We start from the raw sequence: 27840 nt of genomic DNA, 5'->3' as shown, positions 1-27840 counted from the left end.
CTAAGTTCTTCCTCTGTATTGTCGTCAGGCTTAGATTTTAATTCAATCTCCTCTTTTGGCAAAACGGCCTCATCCTCAGCTTTATTCACATCCACTGTGACTTCATATTTGGTGTAATCCTCGTGGACTTTAATTACTTTCAGGTAATCATCTACCCCTTCTCCACGGTGCCTCTCGGTAGCAGCTTGTACTATTGGCGGACTGTTAGCAGAAGTTATTTCTTCATCAATGCGGAGGATTTCATCCTCCAAATCCTTCCTATCATTAACCTTCATCCTATTGGCAGCACGCGTACTTTGCGCGGCGCTATTTATTCTCCCCTCTTCAAATTTGGGCCACGTCACTTTATGGACGTCCCTACTATCTCTCTTTCCACCAACTAATTTCTTCGCCTCATACTCCTTCTTAAAATCCTCCCACTCACATTTCTTTAGGCCCTTGTACAGATCATCGATCTGCACACGCCAATCAGTTACTTCTGCTAGTTCATCCTCGCCTTTTATCTCATTGCAAACACTGCTAACCGCACCTCTCTGTGTATTTACAGTTTCAATTATTGTTTCCTTTGCCACGGAATTATCACTCGTAAAATTTTCTTTAGCTCTGACGGCTATGTTCGTATCTACTGCTGCCGTATTGCTAGCGGCTTCTTTCCGAACAGATGTTCGGCTAGGCTGGGCCGTTGCCCTCTGATGCTCCACTCGCCTGTTAACATGTAGCGCTCTGTGCGGCAGCGATGATTCATTCTGGCTCGCACCTGACACTTGTTTCGCCACAACACGTCGCGGCGTTCCACGCTCGTCCCTAGCCTGTCTTATTACATTACGGTCGGTCCGGTATCTTTTCTTGAATCGGGGCCGGTATATATTGTCCGCTTCCGTTTGGCCCGCAACGTTCGCGGAAATTAGTTTCCCGCGTCGTAATTATTTTGCGCGGTATACCCTCTACCGCGACCTGGATTATTTCCTCTACCTCTTCCTCTGCCTCTTCCTCTTTGTATTACATTGACGCGAAATCCATCGCCATCGTTTCGTTCGTCATGGCGTCGGTTAGTATGGTTACCAAAATTTTGATAATTGGCACGACTTTCGCGCCAATGATCTTCGTCTTCGACTCTTTCGAGAAATGCTTGGAAGCTGCGATGATTGCTTCCTACATACCTTTTTGAATCCTCCGGAAGCTTTTTATATAGCTCCCAGATAATTTCCGAATCTGATCTTCTACCTCTTAGGTGTGTCAATTTCCGGTACCAATACTCACAGAAATCTTTCAAAGAATTTCTGCCCCGGTTATCATGCTGTTTGGCCATGATAAACTCGCGCCATAAATGGTCCTGCTTTTGTTCAGACCAATATTCTTCCGTAAATCTTTGCCTGAATTCTTCGAAAGTCATTCGTTCGGTATTTAAATTTATTCCCCAGCGCTTAGCGTCACCTGCTAAGGCGCTAATTACTACGTTTATCTTTTCCTGATCAGACAAGTGCTCAGGAAATACTCTCTCGCAATTTTTGATAAAATCTAACGGATGCCACCCGTTATGTTTCTTGGCTGGATCGAAGCGTTCCTCGCCTTCTAACAGCTTCGTAATTGGTGTGCCATTACAGACAACACCAGGCCTATCTTTAATTTTGCTCTCCAGATCGAAAATTTTGCCCTGAATTTTCGTAGTATTTTGTTCACAATTGTGAACACATCCGGTTACTTTTTTACTTAAATCACTTTCAGTGTCTGAAACTACCTTTTTCAATTGCGATATCCCGTGTTGACATTCGTTTACGATCTCAGTTTTAAGACCGAAAACTTTTTCGTCTACCTTAGTTTCAACCAAAGGTTCTACTTTCTCTTGGATGTTGAGAATTTCAACATCAAATCTACTATTAATGTTTCCAATTTCCTCCTGCATAGTATCCATATTTTTGTTAATGGTATCAATTTCAAATTTCAGAGTATTTACCACAGAACTTAAATTACCCACTTTTTGTTCTACCTGTTCTATCTGTTTACTAATTTTAATTCCCTGTCCTTCCACCTGTGCTTTAATTTGATCCACCTGTGTTTTGAGTTGCTCGTTAACGTGTGTTTTGAGCTGTTCATTCTGCGTTTTGAGCTGCTGATCAACATGTGTTTTAAGCTGATTAACCTGATTGCCGACTTGATTTTGAAGTTGCTCATTCTGTCCTGCAATTTGTTTGGTTAATTGTTCAAATAAGTCGTTCATACTTAAAATTTTTATACTGTTTTGTTCTACAGGATCGATGTGTTCCGATTCTACTTCAGAAGTTTCTTTCGGTTCTTTCTTTATCTGTGGTGAATCAAATATGTCAGTGGATTCGTTCACATACCCACTATCATCTACAAAGTCACCCTCTGCTTCCTGTTTTGTCCCTTGTTGTGTTCGAGGCGATCTCAACCTTTCAATCTGTTCATTGACATGTTCGTGGTATTGTATGTACGCCAACTGTCTTTCGCTAACGCCATCTGTTATCTGGCCGCGTAAACTCCGGCTACTGCCAGCCGCATTCTCCATTTCACTTGGCGCATCTACCCTGCCTACGTTCCTGTCCATATTGAATGCCAACTATACCACACTATTATACTTGACTCACACTGCAGTTTATTTTGCTAAACTTTATTGCAATTCGTGCCACTGAACATCCACTGTTCGGTATTTACATTAATTTGTAACCGACAACAGATGGATGTCCTGTCACCGGGAAGCCACTTGTAACACTACCGCCCTGCTCGGACGTAGGTTAGCTCTATAAAGCCTGTACTGTAATAAGTTCACGGGCTTCACCTTATAAACAAGGATTTTTAGTACATTAGTTGACCGCGTGTACCTAATAGAAGCAAAATCGGACTTATCTTCAGTCAATAACTACAGTGATGCATCAAGCAAATGTACAGTATAATTATTCTTTCGCATGGACAAGAAGTACACACAGTAGATGCTACCTATAACTAACAATTCGGTCGCCAGCCTACCTAGGCAATTAGTGTGTTTTTCCTTGTACAAGTGGGTGCATGTACAAGCATAGTAACACGTAGTAATGATGCGTTATATGGCAAAGTTTGGAACCCGAAAAATCCACTGAACTAAAGTTTTCTCTTTTTGGTACTAATTTGGACGAGCTACATTTACACAACACCACACAGTAATGATTACTACGAACTGCATTTCGTATGTTGAGCAGACTGAAATCGGGCATAGATTGCCCTAGCGTCGACAATCTTAAAAGTACACACACAATATCACTATGAATAATGGAAAAACACTAATACATTTAGGATTAATATAGAATTTAGCTTTACTGGTCAAATCTGATCAGTACACATCAAGGTTTGAACGAATGGACAAGAGCAAAGGGGGGGCCCTGAAACTGTTATAGTCGTTGTACTGAAACTATCTAGTACTGAAGGCAAATTAACACACAAAATTATCAATCTCTGGATAACTACTCTTTTGTTCTTTACCAATATTTGCAACAGCACACAGAACTATAGATTCCTTTATGGCATAGATTAATCTGCTGATAATTTTCATTAACACAAACATTAAACTTTCAGTTTAGGATACTCGGATTGCACAATACGAGGTAAGGATCCTGTCTAGGTCAGTGATCGGGATAAGTCATGGCTAAAGCAATTCTGGTAAAAGTCACGTTATTATTGAACCATTAGAAACAGTTTCGACACTGGTCCACACAGATACACTTCTAAAGATGAAATAAATGTTTGACCTGTGCAAGTCGGTGCGGCGGATGGCGGGCAGCGAGATAGCGGGCAGCACGGCACACATACAAGCACGGCTAAGGCTCACACAACATCGGCACTTTCCATCTTCTTAGCGTCGTAATTTTTCCAATTTTGTGCCTCAGAATATAGCCATGCCAAGTAGTCGTCGGAATCGGTTCATCCGAGGCTCAATGGAATCCACTTTTCCTGGGTAGCCTCCTCGGTACAGTACGTGTACTTCCGACTGTTGCTCGCCTCCGACTGTGTTACTGAGCCCGTTGTTCAGAACCGCGCTAGTGTGCGTTTTCCCGCCTCGCCTGCCTCCACCTTTTCCCGCTCCCCTACAGGTAGGGTATTCACCACAGGTTTTCTACTACACATATCCTAACGCATTACCTACGTATGGACCAAGTGTATAAATTACAATTTTCACATCTTACAATAGTTTTAACACTAAATACACTTCCCTTTGATTACCACATTATTTGAAATCTAACAGAAATAATAATATTCGTTTCAAAAGTTACACACAGTTTCTTTAACATGACACGAAAAGAATCGAAAAAGAAATTCAACACATTGCTATTATTAATTTATCTAAATTCATAAAGAAAAAAATTTATTATACGTATAATTGTCGTTACAAACCGACAAATCGGGATTTGAAGAGAAAATGCATATGAAATGAACCCTGGAAATTAGAGGTACCAAGAGAGTTGTATTAAGATCAAATAACATCAACACCTTGATGAATTTGCATACAATTATGCCGACTGTTAATCTGGATGGTAAATAGGCTGGAAAGTTATTTATTGTGCCCCTATGATCTCGCAAGGGCAGTAAGGAAAATTTATATCACAGCAAGTAAAAGCGAGAAAATGGGAATAAGAGGACTACAACTATGGTACAAACACTGTTTTTCACCAATAGCTGGTCAAAATTACTTGCTTTGCCTGATTCATTGACTACATATCGAAACTATATTCCTTCAGAGCAAACTATCCCTCCTGAAAAATGTATGATATCGCAATTCATACCACCTGGAACCACTGGACAAATTCAGCCTCTGGATGTTTGTTTTTCCCATACCTATACAACATATTAACAGCTGTGCCTTAAAGAATAGCCAGTTTCATGATAAGCTTCACAAGAGACTGTTTCACATTTAGTTGGATGCCACTGCATCTCTTACAGGACTCAATCCAAATGAAGAGCTTCATCAAAATTAAACCTAATAATTTCTGACATATCTGTCAAAGCTTGACCAGTAGCATATCTAATAAATGAATGATAGTGAATACTTTCTTTGAAGTAAAATTCTTCAAACATATTACAAAATCCCTACACTTTGTCAACCAACTTGAGCCGTCAAGAACGTCTGCATTACCACCAAAACCTTCACCAATAGTGACAGCAAAACATTTAGTATGCGGGCTTATATACCACTTGGGTGCTGGATTTGCATTTAAAGCATACTCAATAACATCAACAGGTTGTGCCAGATCTTGCTGTGGCTGGAGAATATTTGGCTCCAGTTCAGCAGCGATTTCGACAGAGTTGGCACATGATAAGGACATACTGGACGCTGAGTGCTGCTGAGCTCTTGTAAAACTAGAGAGCTCGCCAGGCGGATTCAGCAAGTGCATTTCAGTGTTGCCAGTGACATCACCACGTGGCTGGTCACATTGCTCACCCATGGACTCAGACAATTCCAATAAGCACAACTCGTTAGTACTGTTACCAGATAATGCATTCTCACATCATTCATTTGCAAATGCAAGATCTCCTTCATTATATTCCCAGGAATTGCATGGTTGTGTTGATGGGAGCCCAAATAAAATGTCTGCCTCTCCAAAAATATTGACGTCCTCCATTTTTTTGTGCAGTAAGTGTTCACAGTCTTCTTCAGCACATTTACACAATAAACTAGCTTTAAAAGATTTTACAGGTGCATATAGTTCTTTCTCATAACTTACCATATCACTGATCAGTAACTGCCAATTTAAACAAAACATAATAGCTTTCCAACCAAACCTCTCCCATAGTGCTCAGAGCCATTTTTCCAACCTAACCTCACCCTCAGGCAGGGCTACAAATCAGTCTGTCAGCAATGTTCAGTGTCTTTATGTGTATGTGTACCACAAAGGCAACTACTTGTGTTTCTCAAGTGGAAGTATCTCTAATGACAGTGTTGGTGATTGGGGGTTTCATTGAATGCCGTGTGCATTCTGCCAGTTCACATCACCCCATTGCAACAATATGATTCTATATGCTTTCTTCAAGAGAATAACTAGCTGAATATCCTGTTCAGTCTGTAACTCGTAAGGAGTTTGGCTTCAGTCTTGATGGTGTGAACATTTGTGCTCACTGTGGTGTGCCATTTTTCATTCCGTGTTCACGGTGCCAGTTAATGGTTTGTTCTGAACACTTCGTAATTGTCAATGATGTTCATTTCCTCGCTGTTTGGTCCCCTCCCCCAAACCAACCAACCATATTTAAACATTTTGGCTTCTTGTATACTAACATGCGTCCCATAGACGGTTGATCTCTGCACCTCACAGGCACTCATTTTCTGTTGCCCTACTAACTCGCATGGTGAGTCATTAGCAGCTAATATTTTTACTGTTATTAACTGTTAACACAACACTTTCAAATGAGCATCACTAAAGAATGAAACTGCAACCTCGCACCCAAGTTGTTCTTTGTAAGGCATTATAAAATGCCTGAAACAAAAATGCAGGATGATTCTTGTACAGAAGAAGCTGGCACGATGAGAAAGGTTACAATCTCGAATGCTGCTATGTGTTTTGTAAGAAGTGTCTTGGATTCCACTCAAGATAGCACGTCTCAAATGGCATCAACAAGGCTGGCTTTCATCAGATACCAGTACTTACAGAAGACATCACACCATAAAACACAGTAGTTGCAGCTAAACTATGGCAGCAAATAATGGACAAGGAGAAAACACTGTTTACCTTCCTTCAATGAATTTGTTGATTGTGACGAAGGTGTTGGCATCTGTCAGTCCATGACAATTGATGGTGTGTTGCAGGAACAGATGGCAGAGAAACATGAGAAAGGGATGACGAGGATGAACCAGAACCTTTACCAGTTCCTACAGTCCCAAATGCTGTTGAAGCAATGGGCACAGTTAAGTGTTACGTTTTTTGAGTTTGAAGTTGACGAAGAAGTGATGAACACATTAACTATGGTGAGCAATACAATATTAAAATTAGGACACAAGAAGGAGTCAACTATTGAGACGTTTTTCAAACCTTTGTGAAGACAGGAATACGCGCTGTATATTATCATGCTATAGTGTAGTTAGGCTTACAAGATGTATAATATACTGATAGTTTGTTGAGATGAGAACCCCTATTCAGTTACCAGTAGTGATTAGAGACACTAAATCAACAATGTTAATTTGTGTTGAGAAGAGTAGCAAAAATTGCAATTTTTGCATATTTTTATTTTCTTATATTAACAGAATATTGTAGAACAAAAGCAAACTGGTGCTTTTCATTTATTTTTATTTTCTTCTTCACCACATGCCAGGTACAAAATTTGGATGCTAGAGAGTGTGCCCTCACATCATGTGATTTCCAGCTGGCCAATGGCCGAAGTGTACACATCCAATATATTTATACAATGTTGCCACTGAGCGAAGAGGCACAGTGGTTAGCACACTGGACATTCAGGAGGATGATGGTTCGAACCTGTGTCCGGCCATCCTGATTTAGATTTTCATTGATTTCCATAAATCGCTTCTGGTAAAAACCAGGATGGTTCCTTTGAAAGGGCATGGCCAATTTCCTTCCCCATCCTTCCCTCATCTGATGGGACAAAAAACCTCACTGCTTGGTGCCCTCCCCCAAACCAACCAACCATATTTAAACATTTTGGCTTCTTGCATACTAACATATAATTTTTTGTGTTTCTGGATTTGATTTTCCAAATGTGATCTCAAACATGTGCATTTTGAATTATAATTTATTGCTATAGCATTTAAGGGAGCATGTTGTTATGATATCCCATATTACCCCAAATATGGTACCTGTAATTCTGCATTTTCACCAATGAAAAAAATCGAATCACTACCAAAATAAGGTATTTTTGGTAGCATATTTTCCTACTTATGAAGTCCAAAATCTATTGTCCTTTCAAAAACGTACTAAAGAGATATTACTGTATATCCATTACAGTCCTGTTTTGTTTCTCAGCCATGGAACATGTAATACTCCAAAGGTTTCTGTACTAGATTCTTGCTGTACCACATTACTTTGGGGCTCTCTTTCTTCCAAAACCGAGAGTTATCTATCACTAAACCATTTTTCTTGAAGAATATGTGCAATCTCTTTTCTTCTTCAGTTCTACTTTCCCATCCTTTTGCTCCCACTACATTTTCATGCCCTGGTCTTTCACTCCCAATATGTGCATTCAAGGCTGCTATGACTACTACCCATTGTCCATTCAACTGCTTTCGTAGTTCTTCACAAAGTCCTCCTTGTCTTAAGATGTGCAGCCCACTTGTTGGACATACATCTGAACCATCTCCATACTTCCCTTTCTCATTATTCTGATCTTTTTTATCCTATCACTTATCCTCTGTAACTCTTCTTTTGCACAATCCCTCACAACAACTTTCACTACCTTTTGTCTTTCCTCTTCATTTCCACCCCAATACAGTTCATAACCTTTCCTCCGTTTCCTACTGCCTTCTCCCTCCCATCTTGTCTTTCCCATTCCTAATATATCCAGCTTTGTCCTTCCCACCATATCCGCTATCTCCTCTATCTTTCCCGTCAGTGTTCCAGGGTTCAAAGTTCCAATTTGTATTACATGGAACGTTAAAAGTTTGAACACGCCAGGAACGTTCCAGACATTATTAGATGAATTAGATAGATACAATGTAGACATTACAGCTATTCAAGAAACTCGGTGGCAGGGGGAGGGTAGCATAAAGAGGGGTAACTATACATTTTTCTATAGAGGTGCTGAAGCTCACAGTTTCAGAACAGGTTTCGCAGTACAGAGAAAAGTGCTTCACGCAATCAAAGATATAAGGTTCATTAGTGACCGTCTATCAGTTATAGTGTTGTCCGGAAGATGGAATAGACTAGTAGTAATTAAAGTACACGCACCAACTGAGGACACTGAAGAAATTGTTAAAGACAGCTTTTATGAAGAACTAGATCAACTGTGGGATGAGTTCTCCTCGTACGATACAAAATTAATCATAGGTGATTTTAATGTGAAGATAGGGAAGGAGGAAGCATTCCGGCCTACAATTGGGAAAGAAAATTTGCATAACATTTCGAATGATAACGGCACAAGGGTGGTTATTTTGGCTGTTTCAAAAGACATGATTGTTGAGAGCACATATTTCAAAAGGACATTCATAAAGCAACTTGGGTCTCTCCGGATGGACACACCTGAAACCAAATTGATCATGTTCTTGTAGATCGGAGATGGCACACTAGTATAGAAAATGTTAGGACTTTCAGGGGAGCAGACTGCAATTCTGATCATTTTCTTGTAGTTGCCAAAGTTCACCAACGGCTATCTACAGCAACATCAAGGTGTCACAATGCAGAACTTGTTAGGTTCGACACTGACAAGCTAAATGATGAAAACTTTAGAAGCAGGTACATGATAGAAATTTCAAACAGATTTGATGCTCTCAGGACACACGAAGACCAAGACGAGGATGTAAATAAACAGTGGATCACTGTGATGAATAATATCAAAGAGGCAGCGAAGGTACAATTAAGAAGAACAGGAGGAAACTGTGGTTTGATGAGAAATGCAAGAAATTGGTAGAGGAAAGGCAAAAAGCGCGATTAGATTGAGATAGAATGAGAGACAGAAAACGAGAGGAGTTCTTGAACTTGAGAAGGGAAGTTGGTTGAAGGCTACGGGCAAAGAAAAGGGATTATTTGAACAATCAAATTACAAAAATGGAAACAAACAGTAAAACAAAAAACATTAGGGAATTTTACCTAGACATAAATGGGTGTAGGAAGGGCTTCAAGGCTAGGACAAATGCGCTTCGAGGGGATGCTGGGGGAATACTGCAAGACCCCAGTGCTATATTAAGTAAATGGAGGGCATATTTTGAGCATCTATTAAATGTACACCAGGAAGCAGGAAATGAGCAGGCGTACGAAATACATACAGAAGAACCCCACATACCTGAGCCAACGTTCAAGGAAGTAAGAGATGCAATCAACAAATTGAAAAACCATAAAGCACCAGGATCAGACTGCATAACTGCAGAATTAGTTAAAAATGGGGGACAGAAATTGGTGGAAGTAGTTCACAAAGTGATAACTAAAGTATGGAACTCAGAGATGATACCTGAAAAGTGGCAGGAGTCGATTCTGATCCCAATTTTTAAGAAAGGTGACAAAATGGATTGTAGTAATTATAGAGGGATATTGCTATTACCAGTATGTTCCAAAATTTTCTCAAATATTCTGCTAAGCAGGCTTACACCATATGCAGATGAAATTGTGGGGGATTACCAAGCCGGCTTTCAGAGGAACAGATCAACTATAGACCAAATATTGACCCAGCGTCAAATTTTGGAAAAGAAATGGAAATACAATAAACCAGTTCATAATCTTTTCATAGATTTTACAAAAGCATACGATTCAGTATTGCAATCAAAATTGTACAGAATTCTTTTGGAACTTGGAATACCAAAGAAGTATGTTAGACTTATAGAAGCAAGTTTGAAAAACACAAAAGGTAGAGTACGCGTGGGGAAATTGGAGTCAGAAGAATTTGTAATAAAGAACGGACTTAAGCAGGGAGATGCCCTGTCTCCACTACTTTTTAATTTAGTCCTAGAATATATTGTACAAATGGCAGCAGATAATTCAGAGGGTGTGGAGTTAAATGGAAATATTAAGATATTAGGGTATGCAGATGATCTAAACATCATTAGCGATAGGAAATAATCTGTAACAGCAAATGCGAATGCGTTAATCAAGGCTAGTGAAATGGCTCTGAGCACTATGGGACTTAACATCTTAGGTCATCAGTCCCCTAGAACTTAGAACTACTTAAACCTAACTAACCTAAGGACATCACACACATCCATGCCCGAGGCAGGATTTGAACCTGCGACTGTAGCGGTCGCGCAGTTCCAGACTGAAGCGCATAGAACCGCTCGGCCACACTGGCCGGCAAGGCTAGTGAAGATGTAGGTCTAAGGATAAGTGAAGATAAAACTAAATACCTGGTTACTACTAGAATACCAACAGCAGTAGATCAGGAAATGTTAAGAGTTGGAGACATGCAGTTTGAAAAAGTGAACACATTTAAGTATCTAGGCGTGGACATCACTTCGAGAAATGGGATTATGGGCGGGAAATGCGTGCTACTTCTCACTGAATAGCTTACTTTCATCACGGATATTGTCTAGGAATTTAAAGATTAGAATATACAAAACTATTATTCTACCAGTTATGCTGTACGGGTGTGAGACTTGGTCTCTCACTGTGCAAAATGAAAAGCCATTTCGAGTATTCGAAAACAAAATTTTGAGGAAAATTTTTGGAGCAAAAAGGGATGACATTAGCAGAGAGTGGCGAAAACTGCGTAACAAAGAGGTTCACGAACTCTATTCAAGCCCTGACATAATCAGTATTATTAAATCACGTAGGCTGCGATGGGCGGGTCACGTAGCTCGAATGGATGAGGGCAGGGCAGCGCGCACAGTACTGGTAGGGCACCTAGAAGTAAAACGTCCTGTGGGGAGACCGAGGCGTAGATGGGAGGACAATGTGAAGGCTGATTTGAGGAGCCTAGGTATTGATGGTGAATGGAAGGAAATAGCCCAAGACAGGGACAGATGGCGAAAATACGTTGCTGCGGTAATGGACTCTCAAGTCCGGTATGACCAGTGAGTAAGTAAGTAGGTAACTAAGTAAGTTTCTGAACTCCAAATAAACTTTCTTTCTTTAACAAAAATAAATTAACTTGTGCAGACATGGTAGACATCTGATATGTTTACCGCAGGAGCTGAAGACTACCTCCACCACCTTGTGCCAGCCACCAGCTCATGCCAGAAATGAAGATTCTGAATGTCGCTGATGTGGTCTGGCTCTCACTACCCCATTGTCGCCCAGCCACGAGTGGAAATACCAAATGCAAATCAATGGTTTTGACATCTCAGTGTGGCACAGTCTGTCCCAATACATCTTGCCCCACCACGTGGTGCTGCACCTAGTGTGCAGTAAAACTGAAGGTGCAGTGGCTGCCCATATGTGTGCCCCATCAATTAAAAAGACTATATCTTTTGTTCCTTGGGGCCCGCAGTGCAAAATATGTCATCTTTTGATGTGATTATTACAAATATCAGCCAGCTACACTGCTCTTTTTATTTTATAAATCATTCATGATGAGTCCATTTCGGCATACTGCCATCATCAGGGGCTCTGTAAATGCTAACGTATGCACATGGTCTTATTATAATAATCTGTAACTATGATCAGAAAACATAATACATCATGAGTAGTTAATGGTCTATAACTATGATCAGAAAAGTTATAATACATCGTTAAGTGTTTTTACCTTACTTGTGGAAATCTTTATAGGTTTTTTTAGGTTTATAGATTTGGTTTTAATCATGTTTTCGTCTGGTATTTGTTTCAGTTTTATTTGAGATTTTTGTGCCATATTTTTATTTTTTCTTAATACTTTTGTTATTGTCTATGATTTACAATGGTTTCTTGATGTTATGTCTTTGTTTTATACTCTTCATGCAGTTATCACTGTTACTATGGATGTGTGTTATTTAGTGTCCAATTTACTGCTTTACCCAGTTTCTTGATGTATACTGTCAAGTTTTCTATGTACTTTTTGTGCTTTAGGTTGGTTTATTCATTCAGTAAATTTGTGGGCTTGCTCCATGTTATGAATAAATTTGTATTTCCTCAAGGATGTTCATGAATGCTCCCTATTGCATAATATGAAGGATTTCTAGTGCTCCATTTATGGGCTTTATGTCATGTGTTTTTGTTTGTGTACGTTGTAGAAAAGTGGATGGGCTGTGAAAATTTTATTCACTTTCTAAATCAAGAAACGGTAAAGTAATAAATTAGGGACGCTAAATAACACATCATAAATCGTAGACAATAAAAAAAATTATTGCAAAAAAGTAAAAATATAACATAAAAATCTCAAATAAAACTAACACAAATCCCAGACAAAAACCAAACCTATAAAAATAATTTAAAAAGCAACCGATTTTCCACACATCACTTATTTATAATGGTAATTTATGTAAACACGTAGTGTGGCTGATCCAATGTCATCTAAACTCTCAAGAGAAAAATAGCGTACATAAAAATTAACTAAACTCAGAGACAAGTCTCCAGTGTACATCTCAGGAGAAACTGATAATTCTAAAAAAATGACATGGCACTAATGGAATTACATGTAAAGTAAAACCACCTAACAATGTATTATATTTTTCCTGCTAATAGTTCCAGACCATTATATTACGACCAGCACTTACTTATGTATTTACATAGCACTGATGATAGCAATATGCCGAAATAGGCTCATCATGAATGATTTATAAAATAAAAGCCATTTAAAGAGCTGGCTGCTATTTATAATAATCAACAAAGCAATAATTTCAGGTACCAGCAATAAATAAAAATAATAAAATGAAAGATATTTTTTTAGAATAAACATTCTGCGGCTTATGAGCACATAAACATTATTTTATTGTGGAATAACAAAACTACAAATGACAACAATTTAAATTGACATCAACATAAACGACTTCAGATATAAAAACAATTTAGTTTCACCATAAATACACAAACAAACCTATAGTGTATGATCGTCACTGAGAAAGAAATTGATGGTAAAATAATGGCTTAATTGGCATACGGCTATAGCTATATGATCTCGATACCCGACTTCAAAGACTGAGGCAAGTGAACAAAAAGGCAATCAAATAGTTAAAAAATGAACATAAAAGCTCAAGTAAACTCTTTACTAAATGAGAATTTGTCTTGCAACATTAAGTCCAGAATGATGCTATTCACTGGTTAAAAACATCAAATACAAGATGAAATCCTAGTAATTACTCATAGGTCATACAAAAGATACGTTAAAAGTACTCTCAATGATATTGTTGCTCTTGTCTGGAAAAACAAATACATTTCAGAAGAGCAAACAAGTTAGCAACAGCAGCCTATTCAGGTACACAGATGCTGTAGACTCTCAACAGGGACTCTACAATGTTTTAAAACCATTACAGTCAGTAGAAAACTAATAGGCAACACCAGTCAAATCCTTCCGTTATATTTGTTTTCACATAAAATATTGTTAAAATGCTATTACATTTCTGCATCAATTCCAGAAATATTTCAGTTTGAACATCCTCATTCATACGTAAGCATTAAAATATTCATGTAAAACACACACTAAACATCTCACACCCATTAAAAAATCTTTGTACTACTCAAAGACACTGTCTAAACATTTGTTTTCCTCAAACAACTACTCTCGCCATCGGTGACCACACTGATGATTGCAGCATTTATAAAACGTTGTCATAGGCTCATCTGCAGATCGTGTCTGTATCTGCATAAAATAAGCACGAGGATGTGCACATCTTGGACACCGCTCTTCTGTTGAGTCAACATTTTCCCATGCTGCAGCACCTCCAAGCACATCATCAACCTCCTTGAGTCTAGGATAGGTGCGAGAAGAGGTTCTCTTTGTTATCGTGTATACATATGGGCAAGTACTGCATGCCATACGCATGCAATATGAAATCCCTTCTTCCACTCCAAGTATGTTCCCACAAGTTGGGCAGAAAACCAGCATGATTAATTGTTAAAATCCTATATATAAAGCAGAAAAAGAATTGTTACTTAAGACAAAATACAGGTGGCAATTAAAGTGAGAAAAAAGCAATACCATACAGCAAAGAAAAAAAATTACACCCTCCATGAATTACAAGCTCCTTCCTTATCTATAGCATAGATGTAGTTTATTGGAGACAGCTGACAACTTAATTTTATAAAAAATAAAAAATCATATATACTAGGTTCAAAGATGTCAACAATCTCAGACTGGAGAATGTCTCCAACCTGAGTTAGTTTCAGAGAGAGGGTGAGTCATGTGATCTTTCTGATATGATTAACTAATGAGGCATTAAGTTTCTTGACCTATATTCTGACTGCAAATGATAATTTCTAATTCTGCAGCAACCACTTATTTTGGAGTGTGTTTCAAGTTTTTCAAGCAAGACAGGTACACACATCAAAATGTGAGAAAGCTAAGTCAAAGGACCTTGCCAGTAAGATTCAATGAAGCCCTACAGGGTAGATCAACCCAAGATAACAAACTTTTCTTGTCACAACTTGTATCAAGCCTGAGTTCATTATCAAATGACAACAATTATAGATCAGAATATGCAAAAATTAAAAAAATGTTGGCACAATACCTAAAAGTTAGGCATAATATTATCATGTAAGCAATGTCAAATCACAAATAAAAATAAGACCACAAATAACAACTGATACTTCAAATGCCATTGAAAATGAAAAAGTGGACACAGTCATAAGGAAAAATCAGTTTCTTGTAGAAAATAAGTGTCAATTTTGTTAAACTACATTAATTTTGCCTGTAAACTATGGCATCTTGGTCTAACAAAGATCCTCTTGAGCCCGAATTCGGAAAAGGCCAATAACATAATGAGATTTTCACTCTGCAGTGGAGTGTGTGCTGATATGAAACTTACTGATACATTAAAACTGTGTGCCCGACCGAGACTTGAACTCGCGACATTTGCCTTCGCGGACGAGTGCTCTACCAACTGAGCTACCCAAGCACGACTCTTGCCCCATCCTCACAGCTTTACTTCTGCCAGTACCTCGTCTCCTACCTTCCAAACTTTACAGAAGCTCTCCTGTGATGTACCATTTACATTCCACTTGCAGTAAAGTGGATGAGTAATGACAGATCCTGTACTTTTTGCAGAGGAGACAGGATCCATGGGAGAGGATAATACCTTAGGTACCTCTGGTACAGGTATCACAGGTACATGACAAAGCTCTGAGGACGGGACGTGAGTCGTGCTTGGGTAGCTCAGTTGGTAGAGCACTTGCCCGAGAAAGGCAAAGGTCTCCCCGCTGCAGAGTGAAAATCTCATTCTGGAAACATCCCCAAGGCTGTGGCTAAGCCATGTCTCCACAATATCTTTTCTTTCAGGAGTGCTAGTTCTGCAAGGTTCGCAGGAGAGCTTCTGTAAAGTTTGGAAGGTAGAAGACAAGGTACTGGCAGAAGTAAAGCTGTGAGGACGGGGCGTGAGTCATGCTTGGGTAGCTCAGTTGGTAGACCACTTGCCCACAAAAGGCAAAGGTCCCGAGTTCGAGTCTCGGTCCGGCACACAGCTTTAATCTGTCAGGAAGTTTCAAGGCCAATAACGTTTACACATTCAATGCCCCACATATTATCACGATGCAACCACAATATTGGCTGCCAATGGTAATGTGGGAGGGGGCGGGATGGGCGGGGGGGGGGGGGGGGGGGGGGGGTGCAGACTAGAGATATCCAACTATGAGCACAGCATGAGGGTACAGAGCATAGTTGAACTGCTTGACCAACGAGTAACTCACACCAGTCCTACCCTGCTAGTGGTGTTGTTGCAAAGGAGAGCAATGGCAACAATAAACAAAGCAAACATCGCACTATATCTACAATAACCGTTGTCAAAGCTGACATTTTGTCAGAAAGGAACCCAAGGAATTTCACAGCGTGAGAAAGAAATAGCAGATGAAATATTAACATTTCTGCAAGATGAAGCAGTGGTCTGTGTAGTGTCATATACGCTCGACTGTGCAGGCAATGTGCATGAGGAGTACAATGATGATGATATGTCCTTAACAAGTGAAAGTGTTACTGAAACAGATGTCGTGCCATCTTTGTCAGACAGGGAGTCACAAATCCAGTCTCCAGTGAAAATAGAAAAGGACAATCGTCCATGGAGCAGGTACTAAACATAATCACATGCATGGAAGATCATCTGCAGCACAGTACAAAAACAATTTGGAGCAGATTTTGAATAACTCGGCAGCAATATGAACGTGTTGTATGCAAGAAGAACGGCGGATATTCAAGTAGGACAAGGCACACTTGTTACAAAAACTGGTTTTTGTGTGTTTCAAGGATGCTTGATATAATTTACAGGATGAACATGATAGTGACCTACTAATGTTAGGCACATCAAATTGCACACAACACAGATTACAATCATTTTGAGGGAAGCAGTAGATGGTTGCATAACTTCAAACAGTGCTATAAAATTGGAAGACATAACACAATGAAATTACAAAGTGTCAACTTGATAATGCACAGCAATCTGCAGAATCGGCTCAATAGTTTGTAGATGAGATAAATACTCTTAGCCCATCATTCAGTAAGGAATTTGTTTTCAACTCCAGCCAATCGGGATTTGAAGAGGAAAAGCATAGGAAAGGATCCATAGGTACCAAGAGAGCCGTATCAAGATCAAATAATATCAATGCCATAACACACTCATATACAAGTATTCTAACTCTTAATCTGAATGCTAAATTGGCTAGAAAATTCTTTATTGTGCTGTAAGAAGTTGGAGGTGCTCTGCCCCCTATGATTCTTTCTAATGTGCATGACCTTGCACAGGCAGTACGGAATATTTACATCACACAGTGGGAAAGTAGACGTAAGGAAACTACAGCTTGAAGATCGACAATGTCAATTTTGTGAAGTGTAATACATACAGCCCATAAAAAGTTGACCTCTGCAATTCCCGGACACTCATTTTCTCTCGCCTTCCTGACGTGAGTTGTGAGTCACTAGTAGCTAATACTTTTTCTGTCATAATTGTTAACACATCACTTTCAAATGAGCCTTACTAAAGATTGAACTTGCGACGTAGTACTCAAGGGATTTCTTGTAAGACAACAGCACCTGTTTAAACCGTATAGAAACAGACAATGTAATAGGCTAACTTTCGTCTCAGGTTGGATGACTGCCAAACAGATACCACAATGGAGATGACAGATACTTCTACTTCAAGTGTCACTGATTCGTATCAATCACAAATACCTTCAACCCTACAGTTCCAGTTTTTTTAATAAAAATATCTCACAGGATTTGATATATCTTTGTGTGGATATACCATAACACAAAGTAATTGGCAATATAGGTGGACTGAATGGTAAAAAAAAGTGCTGTGGTTTTCTTCATAATGGCCTTCAATCTAGGTATTTATAAAACCCTTTTTCAGGGAGTATATGTGGACATGGAAAAAAAATTCCCAGATTTTTCCCGGTTAAAAAAGATACTTTTTCCCGGGCGAAAATACACTTTTTCCATGCTAAGCGACAGTAGGTTTTCCGCAGATTTTCCCTCAGGAGTGTAAAACTTATCAATCCATTATATGGTTAATGTTTTATACAGTGACACATAACTTCCTGGCACTTTAGAAATAAATAAAAAAAATGGGGAAGAGAAGTTTTGGAAAGCTCTTTAATGAAGAATAAGAAAAAAATAAAAAAAAAAGGAGGAGAGAAGTTTTGCGAAGACCTTTGATGTGCAGCAACACATTCACTGCATATTTTCATACTACAAAAGTATAAATTAGAATTGCACCAGACACAGCAATTTAGTTTCCGGAGCATTTAAATCGAGATTGCGATGACCTGTTGTAAGCCAATCTTATCTCATGCCACATGATCTCAACAGCCAACGACGTAGTGTAGTCAGCAAGTAGCAAGATCACTGTTACGTAGCGAGAACACACAAAGAGGAAAAGTTAACGGTTTAGGTTAATATATATAGTGTAGCTACAAGGAAAGCTAAGCTTTCACATATAATATTGGTCTCGAAGATTAATAAGCTACAAGAGAAGCTAAGCTTTCACACGTAATATTGATCTTTTTTTGCGTGTGTTATACTTTAACATACATTACACAAATGTGCCAGTAAATTTAAAATAATAAGATAAATATCTGGTCTTCTGGACTCAAAATTCTTCTAAGTGGCTGGTCCTCAAAGTGTTCAGTTTCAAACGAGAATAACACATTCTGTGATTAAAGAAATTCACTCAACTTTCTCACACGTAACATAATTCATCTTGCATAAAAGGAAATTTACTTTGAAAGTAACACTTTTCAAACCACCATTCGCAATACTATCCCGAGACTGTTAGAAATATGTTCAATTTAGCAGTTGCCAGAGAGCACCAGAAGACAGGGATTACTGCGCGTGCACAGCTGCAGTGATGTAGGAAGCTCACATGTTCGTATATATAAAGCATTGAGAGATCTTACATTATGCCATAAAAGAAACAGGACATCAGAGGATACTCCAAGTGCATTGGACATTTGTAAACCATACTAAAATGCATAGTTCAGCTTGAAGTGCACAATAGTTTGTTCAGATTTACACTGAAGTAGGTCCCACCTGTGTGGTTTTTGGGATGTAAATTTTCTTGGGGTACCAGTACTGTACTATCTCATGTTTGGTTCTTTATTATCGCATAATGCCATACATGGCAGAAGATGAAAATGTGCAATTCAGTGAACAATTGGAACTAGCCAACACTGTGGAATGAAACCCTTCATTTCAAATAAATTGATTGCCTCAGAGGAAAAGATTAATAAAGCCAAATTTCTTTATCAAACTTACAAAAATAATTTCATTGTTCTACAAGGCGATTAATGCTTGACTGCTAAAAGCTTGGAAATAAAATAAAATCGGAAAACAAACTAATAATAATCTTTTGCCTTCCATAATTATGTGAATGCATTTTAATTCACTCAATAGCTCCCAGCCATAGAAATCCCTTTTGTTTCATTTGACATGGGACCTGTAAACGAAGAGGAAATAGCAAAATCACTTAATGCAAACACAGGTCACATGGAGACTATGCCCCCTCCCCACTTCAACTCGGACAACTCTGTGCATGCACATATCTGGCAGCTAGGAAAGTGTGAGAAAAATTTCTCTCGTTATCATCTGTCTGCTTGCTGCTATTGCAGATACAGCTAACAGCCACACTTCAAGTAGCCGAAAGCATGAGAAGGTACTGTCCATACACAAGCCAACTGTGCATTTGCATGAGCTTGCTGGCAACTGGTCAAACAAACCTAGTGGAAACAGCTGTGACTTCACGCTCATAGAAAGCACTCTATTGTTACAAAGTATTATATAGTCTTTACTGTTTGCAGACCCTTGTGCACACACGGTGTTTTGTTGTTGTAAATGGCGCATTTCCTTTGCAACCAAAGATTTATTTTCTTTTTCCTCATTTGTTTTATTGCTGCAGTTATTCTCCAGCGGGAGGATAAGTAACATTCTTTGCTAGAGTATCAATTCTTACCAGTCAAAATCTCAAAAATTTAACTGAAAACTAAAACAATGAAAAATTCCCATAATTCTGAAAAATTCCTGAGTTTCCCCCAGATGAAAAAATTCCCGGGTTTTTCGCGGATTTCCCAGTTGTCCCGCATCGTTCATCTAACTATATGTTATTCACCATCTCAATATGCTCCTCAACTAAAAAGTGGATTTTGAGATTTCTATGTTCTTGCAGTCTGAGAAGTTATGGAAAGAGCCTCCATTCTCTGTAACACGCAATGTTTCACCATTCCACTTGAAGGTTGTCACCGAAACACATACAAAGTTTATGAATCAGACTAACAACATTGAATGGCCCCAGTTTGGGAACCAGAGGTCTGTCATATACAAATCCAGTAAGTGTCAGCTGTATCTGTCTACCATCCATCTATACGCAACTCACCTATCCACACATTCTCCCATCCCTCCTGTTCTCCACGTGTGTGTGTGTGTGTGTGTGTGTGTGTGTGTGTGTGTGTGTGTGTGTTTTTACATTTCTTCAGTGTAACTGACATTTCTTCAGTGTAACTGATAAAATAGGGAAATAATGCTAAATCCATGACATGGGTATAACACAAACTTTGGTTATTTCTACAAAGGTAAAAAATGAAGGGCAATTATTTATTTACACAATCTCTGAAAACTGAAATACAAGCAAAAAGATACAAAGCTCAGATGAATAATTATTCAGCGACAAATAGTAGGATAGTCTTGAAGAAACAATTTCTGCTCCTTCCAAGCACATTTGAGCTTATAATTCCTTCAAATAATGTTCAAAAGAGTTATATATCAGAAAATTACGTACTTCTTAATCTGAAATGTAGTATTTTGAGCTCAATGATGTTGGCAAAACAGGCCTGCGGAGGTCAGGAAATTCACGTTGAGTATGGTACCTCCGTTCTATGACTTTGTCAAAGAAACGACTTAGTTTCACAGCTGAGCTGGAACCAGCTGCAAGAGATCTTGTTTGAAGGCAGTCCTGCAAGAGAGTAAAACCCTCATTAATGCCTCAGAAAAGTCTAACAATATTCAGTTACAAGTAACATATCGTAAAACTGAGACAAAATCACTTTAAAAACAGAGAAATCCTGTCAATAATTTGCAAACACTCACAGCAACGGAAACAACTGTCTGCTAAGTGGAAAGCCAAAGTAAATGAATAAAAATCATCACAGTAAATTATAACACTACCTGTAAAAGTATGAGGAGAGATGGTAATGACAGTGTAATCATTCTTTACTGATGTTCGATTGAGGTGGAGGGGTTTTGCAAGGAAAGAAGGTTGAAGTGAAGCATATCCAAGGTTGAAGTGAAGTGTATCCAAGTCCTCCCCTATTTCAACCTACCAACTGAGAAAGAAAATTAGAACAAATTCCTTGAGAACTGCTCTTCATCAAAAAGCGTTACGCAGAATTTATAATAGTATTCTCTATCAACTAGTGCATAACCTTTTTGGCAGACGTCCTCCTACCGAAATTAACAAATCCCCTTCATAAAAAGTACATAGACATGTATACACAGTTTATCAAAAATATTGCAGCTGAATTATTAAGCAAGAATGAACAATTTACACTGTACCTCCTAGCCATAGAGCAATTTCATATTATACATAGCTACTCACTTTCCTCATGTTTCATTGCCTCCCTGAATTTAAAATATGTGTTCCTCTTTGCACTGATGCTACTAGTGACTAGATAACAGCCGATATTTTTTTCTAAGTTAGATGTCAAACATGCTGTGTCCATGAACCATCTCATTATGCAGAAAAGAACATTTTAATTGCAAAGAAGGTTGGTTAAAAAAAAAACACTTGATACAGACCAAATCAATGGCATTTTACCATGCCACCAGAAATAATTATATGTACTGGGACTCACACCTTTGTACAGTGATATACTATACTGAGCATTTACAAACTGGCTACAGCAATGTGAATTGGTTGGTTGGTTTGTAGATTAGAGGGACTAAACTGCATGGTTACCAGTTCCTTTCTCCTTAGTCACATAAGTCTCGGATTAAAACCATACCCCAAAAGAATCCTATCACCTGAAATCCGTGGTTGGGACAAAATGCCTAAAACTATGTGTGTAACCACACTGAAGAAGAAAACAACAGTAGCAAGCCAAAACTGAAAAACAACAGTAGCAAGCCAAAACTGAAAACATTAACTCAAAGGAAAAAAGGTAGATGGTGTTGAAACAACTTAGCAGATGGCCTTGGTTGACTAATCACAAGAATAAAATAAAATGAGCCACCCACTCTGCAACACACTACAACCACGCTGCAACACACTACAATCTCCAGCCTAAAAACACAATGCAAGAGAAACATAGATAATGAAAAGACAAACATCAAGTCAAACAAACAGCACCATAAGGAACGAGGAAGAATAAAAAATGCACGTAGGGTGACGGTCTGGGAGATAAGGCCAGGTGCCCACCATTAGATTCAGGGATAAAAATCCCTCTCTCGGATAAAACTTAAAACTAGATCAGCTGTTAAGGCATTGTCACCTAACACAATAGGAAGTGTGCCAGAAAGGTCAAGAGTCCACCCCAAGGCAGCCAGATGTGGACTACCGTCAATCAAGTACCGCATTGACACTGTGTTGGGTCCTCACGATGGAGGAGATGATTGTGACTCAACCAAGTATGGCCAATGTAGAGCCAGCAAAGGAAAAGGGAGTCCCTACGAGTGGCTCACATGAATGATCTCCACACATTCATTGTCTCCTTTATAGCACGTAATTTATTCGGTGTAGTTAGGGCGTGCCATTTGGTATTCCAGATCCCAAAAACTTTACAGTGTAAAACTGATTGTAGATCAGTATTCAGTGTGCTGATCTGCAGAGTATATTTTACTTGTAGCCTGTTTGGCCAGCCTCTCAGTAAGTTCATTTCCCGGAATTCCGATATGTACCGGGGTCCAGATGAAGGCCACTGAACATCCACAGTGTTCAAAGGCATAAACAGACTCCTGGATAGTCATTACCAAAGGATGGTGAGGGAGGCACTGGTCGAGACCTTGTAGGCTGCTTAAGGAGTCATTACAGATGAGGAAGGACTCACCGGTGTAGGAGCGGATACGTTCAAGAGCTCAAAGGATGGGTACCAACTCTGCAGTGAAAACACTGTAGGTATCTGGCTGAGAGTGCTGTTCAATATGCCCAGCATGAGCATAAGTGAAACTAACATGACCATCTACCATCAAGACATCATTGTGGACTATTTCCGAACCATGGAACTCGCCAAGAAGCCCTTGCGGGAGATGGATTACCCTGGTTGGGAAGAGGAGGTGATAATGCTCTATGGACATGTGTGGCACAATTAACAAGCAGATGTTAGGGCCTGATTCACAATGTATGGACCCCAGCCTCCACGAGTAGTTCAGAAAGCTCCTTTGTCGCAAAGCAGACCCCAAAGTGGTGTAGTGGGCCCAGTATCCGCAATGCTGAGGACGATGCCAAACCGTAAGCCAGACTCCCATAATCAAGGCAGGACTGTATTAGAACTTGTTGTTGTTGTTGTGGTCTTCAGTCCTGAGACTGGTCTGATGCAGCTCTCCATGCTACCCTATCCTGTGCAAGCTTCTTCATCTCCCAGTACTTACTGCAACCTACATCCTTCTGAATCTGCTTAGTGTATTCATCTCTTGGTTTCCCTCTACGATTTTTACTCTCCACGCTGTCCCCCAATGCTAAATTTGTGATCCCCTGATGCCTCAGAACATGTCCTACCAACCGGTCCCTTCTTCTTTGCAAGTTGTGCCAGAAACTCCTCTTCTCCCCAATTCTGTTCAGTACCTCCTCATTAGTTATGTGATCTACCCATCTAATCTTCAGCATTCTTCTGTAGCACCACATTAGAACTTACAATATTCCAATTGTAGCTGCAGAGATGAAAGCAACCTAGTTCAGCCTTGCTAAGAGTGATGATGGGGTAGGGACAGGAAGATCAGAAAGAGCTTATTACCAAACAGGTCCTCATGAACTCTCCAGTGAATAGACAGTAGAAGGCCAGGGCTGTGGACTGAAAGACCAATGGCCGAGTAGGTGCCATGTGCCACACTGTGGGAGCTCCAATATTTAAAAGACAAAGGCTGAGTTCTGTCAGATGATTTTCGACATCTCTGCCACAGCCAGTGCTCATGGTTCCACCCCACGATGGGTTATGGGGATTGAAATTGCCCAGAATTGGGAAAGGTGGGGGGAGTGGAGACACCACTGCAGTCAATACATTTTGAGGTACTTCAGCATCAGGGGGAAAATAGACATTGAAGACAGTAAGATCCTGTGTTGTCCTTACCCTGACAGTCACAGCCTCCAAAGTTGTCTGTAGAGGCACAGATTCACTATATACAGAATCAAGGACATATATACATACTCCACCTGACACCCTGTCATAGTCAGTATGGTTCCTGCAATATCCCAACAGCTGGGAAGGGCAGGGTTCCGCACTGCTGGAATCTAAATTCACTGAAATGCAATGCAGAAAGCAGGCAAAGTGTTTGAGAGTTGTCATATCTCAGCTAGGTGGTGGAAAAAACCACCGCAATTCCACTAGAGGATTACACTTTCAGTGTATTGGGATGGCATGAAGGGGCCGAGGAGGCAGTTTATGCCACAGAGTCACCTGCTGCCACCAGATGAGTGCTTGTGGTGGTTGTGTCCATTGATTCTGAAGCTCCGGGATGATCTAGATTTTTGAAGGACACTAGGATCTCCACCCTCAACCACATGAATGGAGCCTGCCGGAAGTGGTGGTGTGGGGGACACGGGGTCTATTTTTTTTCTTTATGGGCTACTACTTTTTCTCCTCTCACTTCTCCTTAGGTTTTGCTGGCTGGGAGGGCTTTTATGATTTGTTATAAGTAACCAATGATGAATGTAAAGCTATATGATCAGCAGCTTATGGCTCCTTCAGCCACTGGTTGGTGTCCTGTTTCATGCCACAGAAACGTCGGAAGATAAGTGTCCCTAGAGACTTCTTCCTGGTGACAGCAGCTGGAGAAGACTGGTGTTTCTCCGGCTGTGGGACGGGGTCCTGGTGGGGGGTGGGGACTGATGTCCCCGATGGCTAAGGGGCATTTGCTCCCAAAGTACGTGGGAAGGGAGCAACAGGAGGAGAAGAGCCCCAAACATCAACAGGGCAGCCATAGTCTGCAGGCCTTGACAGCCGACTTTAAGAAGCATTGCTGATGGGGATGCTGTTTTCATAATGGGCAACATCGTCATAGCCATAGCTTAGTCATCCATATTGTGTTAAGACAGTCGTACTTCTTTTTGACATCTGTGTAGGTCAGTCTGTCCAGGGTCATATACTTCATTTACGTTTGATAAATGGTGCAGTCCAGTGAACAGGGGGAATAGTGCTCTCCGCAGTTGGTACAAATGGGAGGAGGAGCACAAGAAACGTTCGTGTGTGACAGACATTCACAGTCCTGACATGTGGAGCTGGCATTACGACGAGAGGCTACGAGCCCAAATTTACAACATTTGAAGCACCACATAGGGTTTAATGTCACACCGGTATACAACCACCTTGATCTTTTCAGGCAACATCACCTTTAATGCCCAGATGAAGACACCAGTAGCAATGCTGTTGTCCTTAGGCCCAGTATACACACACTTGAGAAAGTGAACACCTCGTTGCTATAGACAGGCGTGCAACTCGTCATCAGACTGTAAGAGGAGATCTCTATGGAATATAATCCCCTGGCCCATGTTAAACTCTTATTGGGGGGGGGGGGGGGGGGGGGGGGGGGTGATGGAAACCGAGACATCATCCATCTTGTCACAGGCAAGCAACGAACAAGACTGGGTAGTGGATGCTGTTTTTATCAATGCTGAACAGTTCTGCATTTTGGACATTCCCACCACTTCCCCAAACTGGTCTCCTAAGTTCTCTACAAAAAGCAGAGGCTGTGTCATTAAAAAGGATTCCCCATCAGACCTTGCACAAACTAAGTATTGAGGAGAATATGTCTGTCAATGATCTTTAGCCCTCTGTTCCTCACACGGTGTAGCCAAAGAAGGGAATGATTTTGGGTCATGTCTGTCAGCATTGTATTGGCCTTTTCCTCACTTAGAGACTGCTGTGACCATTCAACCACCAGCGTCAGACAACTTCATCCGCTTCATTGCGGATCATCTGCCCTGATGCCACCCACTCTTATCAGAGGCTCTCCACTAGGTCACTCCCCACCTAGAGCAAAGGCCATCTGGCACAATGGCCATTGACAGGAGTCCTGAAGCCCCAGGCAGACTGGCATCTACTTCTTGGCATACTTGGGAAGCTTGCAGCTGAAGCATCACTAGCGCGATCCCTGTGTTTCCATGTGTTGACAGGGGGCTACAACCAAGAGGGTTTATGATGATTTCCCCCCCCTCTACGGATTGGCTACCACGCTGGATACTGAATGCGAAAATATCCACTATTATTGTGGGTACAGGAGATGACAGCATACAATGGATTGAAAGTATGCAACCCATAACACATCCTTGCCCAAAATGCTGGGTGATGGGTGTACTCACATTTCCATCAAAAAAATAGGTGCAGAAAGTCTTTACACATGACGCATACAATGTAAAATGGCCTGTCTTTCTGTGGAAATTGGAAAGGTGGAGATCAAACCCTAGTAGGGGACCATAACATATTTGGCTGAAACGTAGGAGAATGACAGGCAGGAATACCTCGGGTCTATTCTAACCACCAAACCCAAAGGGAGAGGGAGAGGGGGAGGGGAAGGGGGGAGGGAGGGCAATGTGAATTCTTTCATATGTGCTGAAAAATTCTATAATAAAAAGCTAATACTTCCTCTGATAGCCATTATCTCTCTGATATTTTACTTCTGAAATTTACTGTGTACTAACCAACCATATGCAAATCTGTCCTAGAAAGCTGACATGGTAAAAAAAAAGTTAGGATACAAGCAAATTTGTATAATATATGAAAAAATTTTAACCAGTTAATTACTGAACTTAGTGACACATTGCTCTAATAGTTAAACAAATAGCTTAAAGTTCTTATGAAGCAGAAAGAAGTTTCTCAAGAGGTGAGAGAGAGAGAGAGAGAGAGATTTTACAAGGCACAATGAGGTCTCTTTTGTACTGCATAAAAATTTAATCCCTACTGGTCAGTATAATGTAACAACTTCCTATATAATATAATTATAATTAATGTATTGAATGTAAAATATGTAACATTGGAAAAGCATATTGAACTTATAAATACGGATTGAAATAATAGTGAATTTTTAATGATTATCACTGAATCAAACTTCACTCTATATATTGCAGGTTCTTTAAACCAAACTGTATAAATGAGAATCTAATTTCTGAAAAAAAAGAACTTTAATGCACATATTATTGACAGTATTCAGTCCAGTAATAACTTTGAAGTCATATTTGATTTAACTTCACAAGATTATAATACTAAATTATTTCAAGTCATACCACAATACACTGCAATGTGCCTCTATTATACATCAATCAACCCCCATACCAGCCCATGTACAAGACAACAGTAGGATGAATAATGGTGGATAATTCCTTTTAGTTTTTATGATAAACCAGAAAAGAATCAGACAAGGGACAAGGATTTTAAAACTTGCACACATTACTCTTTGGAAAGTACCGTTACTGGTGACTCCTATTAAGCAAGTCTCCGATTGATTAATGATGAGATACTA

General features: G+C 39.8%; 1 protein-coding gene across 1 annotated transcript in view; it reads right to left on the bottom strand.

Annotated features, from left to right (window-relative positions):
• Positions 1-14467: 14467 nt before the first annotated feature.
• The window catches only part of LOC126419017 (rab-like protein 3), a 57080-nt gene continuing 43707 nt past the window's right edge, over positions 14468-27840 (bottom strand). The window contains exons 5-6 of the mRNA XM_050086074.1: positions 20957-21130; positions 14468-14606 (exon numbers count right to left, since the gene is read on the bottom strand). Coding sequence (XP_049942031.1) covers positions 20960-21130 — 171 coding nt within the window. The 3' untranslated portion in view covers positions 14468-14606; positions 20957-20959. The remainder of the gene's footprint in view (positions 14607-20956; positions 21131-27840) is intronic.

The sequence above is a fragment of the Schistocerca serialis genome, chromosome 9 (assembly GCF_023864345.2).
Source record: "Schistocerca serialis cubense isolate TAMUIC-IGC-003099 chromosome 9, iqSchSeri2.2, whole genome shotgun sequence".
NCBI lineage: Eukaryota > Metazoa > Arthropoda > Insecta > Orthoptera > Acrididae > Schistocerca > Schistocerca serialis.
Note: the sequence above shows the minus strand (reverse complement) of the source record. Positions and strands in the feature narration are given on the sequence as shown.